A 12,290-nucleotide genomic window follows, 5' to 3' on the forward strand; every position below is an offset into this window, starting at 1 on the left:
AAGCCTCTAGGGAATCAAGGGAAACTAGGCCAATACTTTGTTTTGAATGGATTCTAATGTAGCCTCTTTTCAAGCGTTTGCAAAGAAACCTGAACTATATAAGGAGATGGGGCAAGAGTTGTTTTCAGTATGCAGCATTGAGAAGTGTTTAAGAGTTTTATATCATTAAAGAGAATACCTCAGCAGTATTAGGTTAGTGACGTTTTCTAATCTATTATTATTTAGGCTTTAAGGGCCTGAAGTCGAATTGAATCTTGTTGAAAGACGGGGGGAAAAGGATACAGGCGGGTGAGAGAGGATGCCCCTGAGTTTTAACGCCTGCATACAAGAGTCGCTAAAACTTACTCACACATAACTAGTTCAAATATTGGAAATCATCTTACAGCACACTATAATTTACCAAGATGCTTATAACTGTATACACACACACACTCTACAGAGAATTAGACAATTAGCAGTTTCAATAATGAATACAATACTACAAGAAAACGGAACATTTTCTCTTCCTTTGAGGAAATGCATGTTGCCTACTGAGCTATTCTTCTGCCTCTCCTTCTGATGTCAACGCAGAGCCAGAGCCATTTATGGCAGGTGCCTTGAGCGCGCCTAGAGGTCGCCTTTGGAATACTGCAGCGACTCAAGGATCCTGCTCAGCCCTTTTCGGCTCCAGCTGGTCCTTCGGATGCTCCGGTGTGGGTGAAGGAGCCTCGGCCCCTGGAAAGGAGGGGACCAACTCTCTCCGCAGGTGGCGACGTCGCCTGCGGCCGGTCGGGGGTGGGTATTGGGGAGACCCCTTTACCTGGAGGCGAGAGGGCCCCGGGGCCCCTGCTGCCCTCCGAGTGCGAGGACAGCTCTGTCGCGCCTGCGGGACGGACCAGCGAATCCGCGCGGGGGTCTCGGCGAGGACCGCAGGGGATGCTCCGCAGCTCCCGCACCGGCCTGGAGGGTTTTGTGGTTAGCAAGTTCCTGCTTCCGTCGCAGCGACGGAAAGTTTACCGCGGAGGAAGGGCACGTTCCTGCCCTGCAACCCGGAGCTGCTTCCCGGCAACATTAGCGCGTCCCTCCCGGCGGAGGCTCGGGGCTCCGGCCCCAGCGCTGAGCTCCACAGGGACGTAGCGCCCCCCAGCCCCGCTCTCCCTGCCAGCTCAGCCACACCGCTGACCCCCGGCTGGGCGCGCTGCGAGGAGGAGTGCGTGCCTCCCTGCTGGTGGCCCGAGGGTCTGCAGGTGAGCCTTGCCTCGCGGAGGCCGGAGCCCGCGCAAACTAAAATAATTGCACGTGGGGAAAATGTCAAACAGTAAAGAAATATACACAGTGACAAGTCTACACCTCACCCCCGTGCCCCAGTCTCCTAGTCTCCCTCTGCAGAGGGAACCACTGAGAGCAGTTTTTTGATGTTCAAGAGCTTACGGTGTATCCTATTGGCATAGTTCTGAGAATCCTCTTTCCATAATCAGAGGATGGAATCCTCAATTAAAGATGGCAATTCTTGAGTTAAATATTATGTTCAACACATACTTCAGCGAAGGTATTTGGCTTTCTGCAGGATTTATTGTTTGTAGATAGGATAATAATGGTGAAAATGCTGGTGTCTGTAACATATATTAAAACTGTATCCCTAACACTTAGCATAGTGCCTGGTACACAATAGGCACTCAGTAAATATTTAACTAAAATATTTTTGTTGACTGAATGAATGGAAAACAACTGCATAGGGCATAAGTTGTGGAAGTTTCTAAATTACTGCTGGCCCCATCCCCACCTCCATAAACACACAAATGCAACATTACTAAACCATTGACACTTAGTTTGTCACATGGTCTAACCTTTGACAGTATCTTCACCTCTGTTTTGAAAGAGCTTGCAGACCTGAAGTGCTATGCAGTTGCAAGTAAGTCTAGGCCTGTACACCCAACAGCTACACCCTAGTCTTAACCAATAACTACAGGAGGATTATGTTGACTGAGAATGCTTGTGAACAAAGGTCCATTGTGTGAAACTAACTCTATTTGTAACCAAAGGATGACTCTTGAATTACAATGTTGTTAAAGCTAGGTTTGAAAGAGTTACCAAAGAAAAGGAAACTCCAGAGTAATTTCCCATTGCAGTGATTTTCCTGATGCAACAAGGGACTGATATGCAAGGGTGTTTTATCTCTACAGATGATATACACTTCAGGATTCAGGGTGTAGAGCTATCAGTTTTTGAATCTCTCTACATGGGGTAATCCATGCTAGTTACTAAGTAGACCTTTCCATTATTAGAAACTTCATATTCAGTGCTTTAATACAATGAACCTTTTTTTGTTTGTTTGTTTTGTGTTTGTTTGTTTGTTTGTTTCTTTTTAAGAGACAGAGTCTCGGAGTCTCGCTCTGTTGCCCAGGCTGGAGTGCAGCCATCTCGGCTCACTGCAACCTCTGCCTCCCTGGTTACAGTAATTCTTCTGCCTCAGACTCCCGAATAGCTGAGACTACAGGCACATGCCGCCACGCCTGGCTAATGTTTTTCTATTTTAGTAGAGACGGGGTTTCAACGTGTTGCCCAGGCTGGTCTCACACTCCTGAGCTCAGGCAATCTGCCCGTCTTGGCCTCCCAAAGTGCTAGGATTACAGGCTTGAGCCACCGAGCCGGCCTGAACCTGTTTTCATTGAAGTGATACATTATTTTTTCGGGTATGACAGTGAACAAAGGATACTGATTAAAATAATGATTAAAGAAATATTTTCTATTGATATGTGTTTAATTTATAAATATCATTGATTTACTTATTCATTCATTTTTTGAGACAGGGTCTTGCTCTGTTGCCCACACTGGAGTGCAATGGTACAATCACCGCTCACTGCAGCTTTGACCACCTGGGCTCAAGTGATTCTTTTGCTCTCTTGAGTAGCTGGGACCACAGACGCACACCACCACACCCAGCTACTGTTCTTAATTTTTTTTTTTTTTTTTAATTTTGAGATGCAGTCTCGCTCTGTTGCCCAGGTTGGAGTGCAGTGGCATGATCTCAGCTCACTGCAACCTCCGCCTCCCAGGTTCAAGCAATTTTCCTGCTTCAGTCTCCTGAGTAGCTGAGATTACAGGCTCATGCCACCATGCCCAGCTCATTTTTGTGTTTTTAGTAGAGTCAGGGTTTCACCATGTTGGTCAGGCTGGTCTTGAACTCCTGACATCAAGTGATCTGCCCACTTTGGCCTCCCAAAGTGCTGGGATTACAGATGTGACCCACCATACCCGGTGTTTTAAATTATTTGTATAGATGAGGTCTTGCTATATTGCCCATGCTAGTCTCAAACTCCTGGGGTCAAGCAATCCTCCTGCTTTGGCCTCCCAAGGTGCTGGGATTACAGGTGTAAGCCACTGCACCTGGATTACTTAAAAAAATAAAATAAAAAACCTTTAATTTCTGGCCTGAGTCATAACTTAGAAATTACATCCATTGTCACTTCACTTCCTGATGAGATTCTTGATACTCTTCTCTGAGGGTTAGAAGTCCCATCTATGTGGAGTTTAGATTTTTTTAAAAAGTAATCAGAAAACATGTATTACGCACCTGCAGGGGAAATTAAAGACCAATAATACCAATGGGATCTACCTTCAAGATGTTCATAGTTCAGAAGGAGAAAGGGTCAAGTAAATCAACGGCTGTGTAAACAATAAGTGTGATGAAGGCCAGGTGTAGCGGCTCACGCCTGTAATCCCAGCTACTTTGGGAGGCTGAGGCAGGAGGATCACTTAAGCCCAGGAGTTTGAGGCCAGCCTGAGCCAACATAGCAAGACTCCATCTCTACAAAAAATAAAAATTGGCCTGGTGTGGTGGTACACGCCTGTAGTTTCAGCTACTTGGGAGGCTGAGGCAGGAGGATCACCTAAGAGCCTAGGAGGTAGAGGCTGTAGTAAGCCATGATAGCACCACTGCTCTCCAGCCTGGGCACCAGAGTGAGACCCCGTCCCTGCCCTCCCCAAGAAAAGAATAAATGTTATAATAGGAGATGGCAACTAAAAAGGCTCAGAGAAGGGACATCTGATCCCAATTTCTGGGAGGAGGTGTTAGTTAATTATTGAAGAATGAAGTTATTAGCAGATGAGGAGGAAAAGGCTGAATATTTCAGGAAGAGGAAAGTGCATGACCACAGGAAATTCAGCCTGTTAGGAAGGTTACCAGTGTACACAGAACAGAGAGAGAGGCTGGGGTCAGAGCAGGAAGGTTTTCATGTTAAATCTTAAACTTTATCCTAAAGGCATGGGGAGTTCTGAAGGTTTTTTGCAGGGCAGTGACAGGTCCAGAGACCTAATTAATATTCTAGAAAATTCTCTCTACCTGCCACAGGAGGGATGGATTGAAGGATGTGAGGCCAGAGGCCTCTCTTCCAAGAAACGGAAGTGATAAGGCCCTGAAATGGGCATGGAGATAGAGGAGAAATTAACGGGAGAGGCTCTCCAGGATGCAGCAATTGGTTGCATGTGGTGCTGAGAGTAAGCAGGCTTCTGGCTTAGGAGCCTGGTTGGATAGGAGTACCAGGTCATATAAAGACATGGGAAGAGGAGTCAGTCTGGAGTGGCCAGAGGCATGATGAGTTTTGAAAACATGAGTCCTGGTTTTGTAACTTACTAGTTGTGTGACCAAGAATAAATCACTTAACTTTTCCGTAAAAATAGGAAAGTGTTATCTACTTTATACACAGGTCATAATATAGACCTTTTTATGCAGGTCTAACATATAGACCTGTAGACCTGTAAACTCAAAAAGGTTGTTCAATTGCTAGTTATTACATATACAATAACACAATCTGCTGCTCATGTAGAAAGGATTTAAAAGGTGCTAAAAGACATCAATCTCAAATGTTTCCTAGCTATAAAGCTCTTCCAGCAGACTCCTTATGTTATATAAATGCTCATTTAATTTTCTTGCCACCAGACTGTAAGTACAGGGGCTGGGCCTTGTTGCATTTTTAATTCTTAGTGTGTAGCAAGTACCTAGAACATTTCAGGTTCCCAAGAAACGTTAAGCCAGTGAAGAAAGGAATTTTATCGTCATATGTTTTTTCTGAATATAGCTTTATGGATATAGAATTTGCGTACCATACAATTTACCCTGGTAAAGTGTACTCTACGGTGGTTTTTAATATATTCAGAGTTGTGCACTCATCATTACAATTTTAGAACATTTTCATCAACCCCAGAAAGAAACTCCATAGCCAATAATAGTCAGTCTACATTTCCCTTCCACCTACCCCTCCTCGGCCTTAGGCAACACTGATATATTTCTCTCTCTGTAGTGCTTCTCCTGGACATTTCATATAAACGGAATCTACAATATGTGGTCTTTTGTGACAGGCCTTTTACATATTGAATAATGTTGTCAAGGTTACTCTGTGTTGTAGCATGTATCAGTATTTCATCCTTCCCTTATTTTGGCTGAATAAATATTCCATTACACGGATATACCATACTTTATCCATTCATCAGTTGATGGGATAGAAGATCTTTTTAAGAATGAAATGTTTACCCAGAAGAAAGCATAAAAAACACCATCACATCAGTATGGACTGGTGTATGGAACACAAGGCAAATATACTTTTATGTGGAAAGGGGGAAATGAGAGCCAGAATGAGTTATTCTCCATTCCTCACCCCTTTTACCTCTTCTCTCACCTACTCCTCAAAGAGGAAATCTGGGAGGGGAAGCAAGGACTCTCCAAAAGGCAATGGTCTCACTGCTTAGTGGGCCCTTCCCAGTCCGATCAGCCTGGTGTGGTTTATGTAAACCTCAAGACTAGTCAGAGACAACCTTCTAGAAGCCTGCCCTGATCTCTCAGGCAGTTTTTAGTTCTATTTTCGTATTCCCAGAGACCACTGTACTTAGATTCATTTGCATTTTTCTCATTGTATCGCAATGGTGAGTAGAGGAAAGAGCATCAGACAGTCCTAAACAGTTCCACCACTTACCACCTGCTGACCATGGAGGAGTCACCTACTTACGGGCTGCAGGGTTGTTGTGAAAATTAAATAAGGTAAAATAGGGGAAATTATTGTGATATAGTAGAGTGGAAGGGACTTAAAAATCAGTCTACTTGACACTTCTTCTGAGACTATATTTTATGCATATGAAATCTCAAGACATTTACTTAATTTTTTTTTTTTTTTTTTAAAGAGACGGAGTCTCGCTCTGTCGCCCAGGCTGGAGTGCAGTGGCGCGATCTCAGCTCACTGCAACCTCCGCCTCCCAGGTTCAAGCAATTCTCCTGCCTCAGCCTCCCGAGTAGCTGGGACTACAGGCGCCCGCCATCACGTCCAGCTAAATATTTTGGTATTTTTAGTAGAGACCTGCCACAGGAGGGATGGATTAAAGGGGTTTCGCAGTGTTAGCCAGGATGGTCTCTATCTCCTGACCTCGTGATCCGCCCGCCTCGGCCTCCCAAAGTGCTGGAATTACAGGGGTGAGCCACCGCGTCCGGCCTACTTGAAATTTCTTGACGCAAACAACGTAATATAAAATGAGTTGCAAAGTTCGGAGAACTCCAGAGCCAGTTAACTCCTTGATGGCATTGCATTGCTAGGTCTACTTCCTTACCCTGGTAAAAGTGGCAGTTTCCTTTCTGGATTACTCCCTCCTCACCTTTTGTTAGTTTCAGAGTGACTTGTTGATAACTGTCAAGGTTCCCAGAAAGCGCCTAGCCAAAAAGATTCCTCACTTCTCTTTAAAGATGTGCACTCCCTAATACATGAATCAGCACTTTCTATTTCTTAATTTTTCTCTCATTTCCAGCTGCTGCCTTCACCGCCTTCTGGTATTTTTTTGTTTGATCGTCCACTGCTAAACTCCCAGCTCTTCAGAATTAAAATGAACTTTGCATCTACGCTGTTGTGGGTTCGAATCCTGGGTCTATCTAGCGTCTTTTTCTCCATCTGTAAAACAGGGTTAAAAATATCTTGTTTGTAAAGTTGTTCTCACATGTGGGTACTGAAGCGCTTAATAGCGTGGGTGGTGTTTGCAAGGTGACGCAACAGGAAAGGGCTAACCCTTTTCGGCAGTTCTGGCTTCAAGGAGGTCAGGCCCTTTAAGGTAGCGTCGCCCTAAGTCGCAGGACCGGGTCTCTCCGCCCGTCCCTCGGGCCGGGGGCGGGGCCTCCTAACCCGGAACTGACGGTCGGGCGTAGCCGGCACCGCCCATCTGCATCCCGGAAGGAGCGAGCTTGCGGCGCGTGAACCAGTGAGTGAAAGCGGCGCCGCCCGCCGGCCGCAGGTGCGGCAAAGCCAGTGTCATCTGCAGGTTCTCTTAGGGCTCCCGGAAAGGAGGGCGAGCCGCGTGCATTCGCGCCGCGCCTCCTTGCGTTTCTGTTCCCCAAATAGGGCCTCTCCTCCCGCCGCCCAGGCCCCTGCGTGGGCTGGACGCGTCAGCCCCACACATTAGCCTCGCTGCGCCGCCCAGACTCTGCCTTGCCTCCCCGTCCCGGTCCCTGGCCCCTGCCTTGTCGCCCGCCGCTGGAGCGGTGACCGCCCGGCCCGCCGTTCTTCTGCTGCTACCGCTGCCGGCATCATGGGCAGTGAGCAGAGCTCCGAGGCTGAGAGCCGACCCAACGATCTGAACTCCTCAGGTCGGTGTCCTAACCCACCCCCCTCCAGGCCGCCCTGTCTGCTTGCAGAGCGGGCTGCCTCCCAGACTAGTGGGGTCTGGGACTGCGGACGGGAACGCACAGAAAAAGCCCTCACCATGTTACTAGGAAAAAAAAAAGTCCCCATCTGTCCTGGCCTCAATTCCCCTGATGGAAGTGCCTGTGACTGCAAGCTAAGCCAGCGTGGGCGCCGGTGCCTATTCTTTATTTTCAAAACAGCCGTTTCTCCCAGCTACAGCCTACTGTTTAAAAGACGACCTAATTAATTTTTGGCTCTAGTGCTCATGGCTGATGTAGTGAGATTTGGCTCACACAGTGGATGGATTATAGGACCTCTAAGAACAGGCTGTTTCTTAAAAAACGGGTGGTAGAGGTTCCTTTTCTGAAGGGATATGTGATAGGTGTTCACTTACTTTGAACCCTTGAGTGCAGAGGTCTCCAGAAACAGCTTTTTCTTCTCAGAAGGTGTCTTGGTCCCTTTTCTGATCTTACAGAGGTTGACCAGACAGCAGGCTCTGGTGTTTTCCATTGTTGTTCCCTGTCCCTGATTTTTAGATTCCTCTAAGCGTTTGAGACAAGAATGGGAGGATTATTGTGTTTGCGATACAGTGAGTGTTCAATACATAAAACAGCTGATGTTTAATTGAGGACCATTTGCTGCTTTTTTTATTACCCACGCAGGCCAGGACAGCTGGGAGTGCTTTGGTTAAGCTCCGGGGTTGCTAATGCAAATTAGTTAATCCGGGTCCTAAAAAGAGTCCCTGATTTTAGAAGTTCTCTGTTCTTGATAGGATTTGTGGTTCATAAATAGGCAAGCTAATAGATCTAAGGGTGTTTCACTTTGAAGTGTGACCTTTAAGACTAGTTCAGACCTACATTCTGGGGGACTGGATTGGGGCAGCTTTGAATGGTGGGCAGCGTCTACTAGCTTTGCTACGTTTTTCTATTTCCTTGGAAGGCCCAGAGTGTCATATTTGTTGTAAGAAATATAATCATTGTGACATCTGACATTTTTGCCTCTATGGCAGGGCAGAAACATATTTGGGGGGAAGTGGTGTGGCATCTTTTTAATATGCTTGCTTGCCCATAAACCAACAGCATTTGCGCATTTCCGATGTTAGAATTTGCCTATTCCCCTGTGCCAAGTACTTTATATACATTTACATAGAATTTTTGCAATAATCCCATTTTACAGATAAGGTAGTAGAGGCTAGCTGGAATGTTTCGAACTCCCCTTTCCTCTGGCATCTGGGGAAGGAGGAATCACAATTTATAGCAGGAAAGATTTCTGGCATGGCTTTTGTAAAATGTTAGGTAAATTACCAAAACAGGTAAAGAAATATTTCTTGAAAAGAAATAAAAGCAGCAGAGATTTTTCTAAAAAAGGGAATGCCAAGCTTCCGGAGACGAGCTTCTAGGAGACAGAGCAGTTCTATGACATCCCTGGATTAACCTTTGAGATATGACTATAGTGAGCCTGGGAATATTACCTTCTAGAGCATAAAACACTTTAAAGATTCATTCATGCCCCAGTCTGGAAGATATTTGGGGTAGAGGATGATTTCTTGGTCCAGGGAGTCCTTTATAATATGAATCCCTTCCCTCCAAATGGATTACTTTCTCCCAAGGAACCTGAATTGATCTCCCCCTTTGTCCTCCAAATTTCTGATTTTTGCCTCAGCCTAGAATGGACTTACTGGCTATTTTTGCCCTGGACTAATGCTATAGTTTTAAGAATGAAGGGGCTGAAGTCCTAGTTACTCAGGAGGCACAGGTGGGAGGATTGCTGGAGTCCAGGAGTTTAAATAATAAACTTTTTTTTTTTTTGGGGGGGGGACAGAGTCTCACTGTTGCCTAGGCTGGAGTGCAGTGGCATGATCCTGGCTCACTGCAACCTCTGCCTCCCAGGTTCAAGCAATTTTCATGCCTCAGCCTCCTGAGTGGCTGGGATTACAGGGACCTCACACCTGGATAATTTTTGCATTTTTAGTAGAGATAAGGTTTAACCATGTTGGACAGGCTGATCTCTAACTCCTGACCTCAAGTGATCCACCTGCCTTGGCCTCCCAAAGTGCTGGGATTACAGGAGTGAGCCACCGTGCCCAGCCACCTTGACTTAAAAAAAAAAAAAAAAAAAAAAGTTAGGAGGCTGAAGCCTCTGGAATAGGCCAGTCATTTGGGGTTTGAGACCAGGGTTTTTTCCTGGACTTACTAAACGTAGCTGGCTTGATGTGGTAGGGTGGATAGACAGCTTTGCAACTCTAGTGTCGCAGAGATGGGCCTTGTGTACCAGTAACTTAGAGACCTCTAATTCCTTTCCTAACTTTCTAGCACTGCTGACTTTGGGCAAGTCACAGTTAAATTTTGTACCCTTTATTTCTCATTTTAGAAATAGGGATATATATATATCAAGATATCAGGATAATTAAAGAAGGAGAAAATGAAAACAGTCTGCCTATACTTTTATGTGCTGAAAAAGAAAACGTTTGGTTACGAAAGAAGTTTATTCATGTTATATAATCCTGTAATGGGTCAGGCACAGTGGATCACACCCGTAATCCCAGCACTTTGGGAGGCCAAGGCGGGTGGATCACGAGGTCAGGAGCTGGAGACCAGCCTGGCCAATATGGTGAAACCCCACCTCTACTAAAAATACAAAAATTAGCCAGGTGTGGTGGCGGGTGCCTATAGTCCCAGCTACTCAGGAAGCTGAGGCAGGAGAATTACTTGAACCCAGGAGGCGGAGGTTGCAGTAAGCGGAGATTGCACCACCGTACTCCAGCCTGGCAATAGAGCAAGGCTCTGCATCAAAATAAAATAAATTCCTGTAATGTCTGAGGGTTTTTGTTGTTGTTTTGTTTTTTGAGACTGCTGTTCTCTCACCCATGCAGTGGTGTGATCATGGCTCACTGCGGTCTTGACCTCCTGGGCTCAAGTGATCCATCTCAGCTTCCTGAGTCGCTGGGACTATAGTGTGCACCACCACATCTGACTAATTAAAAGAATTTTTTTTGTAGAGACAGGCTCTCACTGTGGTTGGTCTTGAACTCTTGGACACTGGTAATCCTCCTACCTCAGCCTCTCCAAGTGCTGAGATTACAGGCATGAGCCATTCTAGGCTGAGGCAAAAATCAGAAATTTGGAGGACAAAGGGGGAGATCAATTCAGGTTCCTTGGGAGAAAGTAATCCATTTGGAGGGAAGAGATTCATATTATAAAGGACTTTTTTTTGAGATGGAGTCTCGCTCTGTCGCCCAGGCTGGAGTGCAGTGGCCAGATCTCAGCTCACTGCAAGCTCCGCCTCCCAAGTTTATGCTATTCTCCTGCCTCACCCTCCCGAGTAGCTGGGACTACAGGCCACCTCGCCCGGCTAGTTTTTTGTATTTTTTTAGTAGAGACGGGGTTTCACCGTGTTAGCCAGGATGGTCTCGATCTCCTGACCTCATGATCCGCCCGTCTCGGCCTCCCAAACTAAGTCTCACTCTGTTGCCCAGGCTCAAGTGCAGTGGCACGATCTTACCACACCCCAACCTCTGCCTCTTGGGCTCAAATGATTCTCCTGCCTCAGCCTCCTCAGTAGCTGGGATTATAGGGACCCACCACCATGCCCTCTTAATTTTTGGCCAGGCTGGTCTCAAACTCCTCACCTCAGGTGATCTGCCCGCCTTGGCCTCCCAAAGTGCTAAGATCACAGGCATGAGCCACCGTGCCTGGCTCCAGCCTGAGTTTTTAAAAATGCTCCTATAATTCCTTCCCACCACCCCAACCCCAACTGCAAGATAGCTACATTGTATAAAATTATTCTTTTTAATCACTACACCAAAAACTGCCTTTGTGAGGCAGAGGTGCCTAACTAATACACATCTCCTAAGCAGTGTAACTTTATTTTCAGTGACTCCTTCACCAGCCAAGCATAGAGCCAAGATGGATGATATTGTGGTTGTAGCTCAGGGCTCCCAGGCCTCACGAAACGTCAGCAACGATCCCGATGTCATCAAGTTGCAAGAGATTCCAACCTTCCAGCCCCTTTTGAAAGGTAAAGGATTGCATTTTGTTTTATCTGAATTTGCTGGAGAGATTTGTGTAGCCCTACTACTTTCTTTCTATGTATCCATTTATTTTGCTCTCTCATCTCCTTTAGGTCTTTGCTTAAATGGCATCTTCTCAGTGAAGCCTTTCTTGATTTCCCTAATTAAAATTGCAGAGCCTTTCCCTACCTGTTTTTCTCTATAGCCCTTAATTATCATTGACCTATTGCAAATATGTTTACTGTCTGTATTTCTCTGCTAGAATGTGAGCTCCATGATGGCAGGTATTTCTTCTTTTGCTTACTGTTGAATTCCCAGCACTTGAAATGGAACCTGGTATAAGATAGGGACTGGGTAAGTGAATGAATGAGGTCGAAAATGGCCCTTTCCTGTTATATTCCCATGAAAAGATTTTCATTCTTTTTTTTTTGAGACAGAGTCTCGCTCTGTCGCCTGGGCTGGAGTGCAGTGGCGGGATCTCAGCTCACTGCAAGCTCTGCCTCCCGGGTTCGCGCCATTCTCCTGCCTCAGCCTCCCGAGTAGCTGGGACTACAGGCGCCCACCACCACGCCCGGCTAGTTTTTTTTGTGTTTTTTTAGTAGAGACAGGGTTTCGCCGTGTTAGCCAGGATGTTCTCGATCTCCTGA

General features: G+C 46.1%; 2 protein-coding genes across 4 annotated transcripts in view; one reads left to right on the plus strand and one right to left on the minus strand.

The window, feature by feature from the left end:
- The window catches only part of MANSC1 (MANSC domain containing 1), a 21,868-nt gene extending 20,568 nt beyond the window's left edge, over nucleotides 1–1,300 (minus strand). For both annotated transcript variants that reach the window (XM_011953809.1, XM_011953803.1), the window contains exon 1: nucleotides 800–1,300. The gene's annotated coding sequence lies outside the window, so the exon portion shown is untranslated. The remainder of the gene's footprint in view (nucleotides 1–799) is intronic.
- Nucleotides 1,301–7,172: 5,872 nt separating this feature from the next.
- The window catches only part of LOH12CR1 (loss of heterozygosity, 12, chromosomal region 1), a 125,335-nt gene continuing 120,217 nt past the window's right edge, over nucleotides 7,173–12,290 (plus strand). Inside the window, exons 1-2 of one of the 2 annotated variants that reach the window (XM_011953824.1) lie at nucleotides 7,173–7,212; nucleotides 11,508–11,651. In XM_011953824.1, coding sequence (XP_011809214.1) covers nucleotide 7,212; nucleotides 11,508–11,651 — 145 coding nt within the window. In that variant the 5' untranslated portion in view covers nucleotides 7,173–7,211. Of the gene's footprint in view, nucleotides 7,598–11,507; nucleotides 11,652–12,290 lie in introns of both variants that reach the window. The other variant, XM_011953816.1, reaches the window with a different exon arrangement.

This window comes from Colobus angolensis, unplaced genomic scaffold (assembly GCF_000951035.1).
Source record: "Colobus angolensis palliatus isolate OR3802 unplaced genomic scaffold, Cang.pa_1.0 Scaffold11, whole genome shotgun sequence".
Taxonomy (NCBI): Eukaryota; Metazoa; Chordata; class Mammalia; order Primates; family Cercopithecidae; genus Colobus; species Colobus angolensis.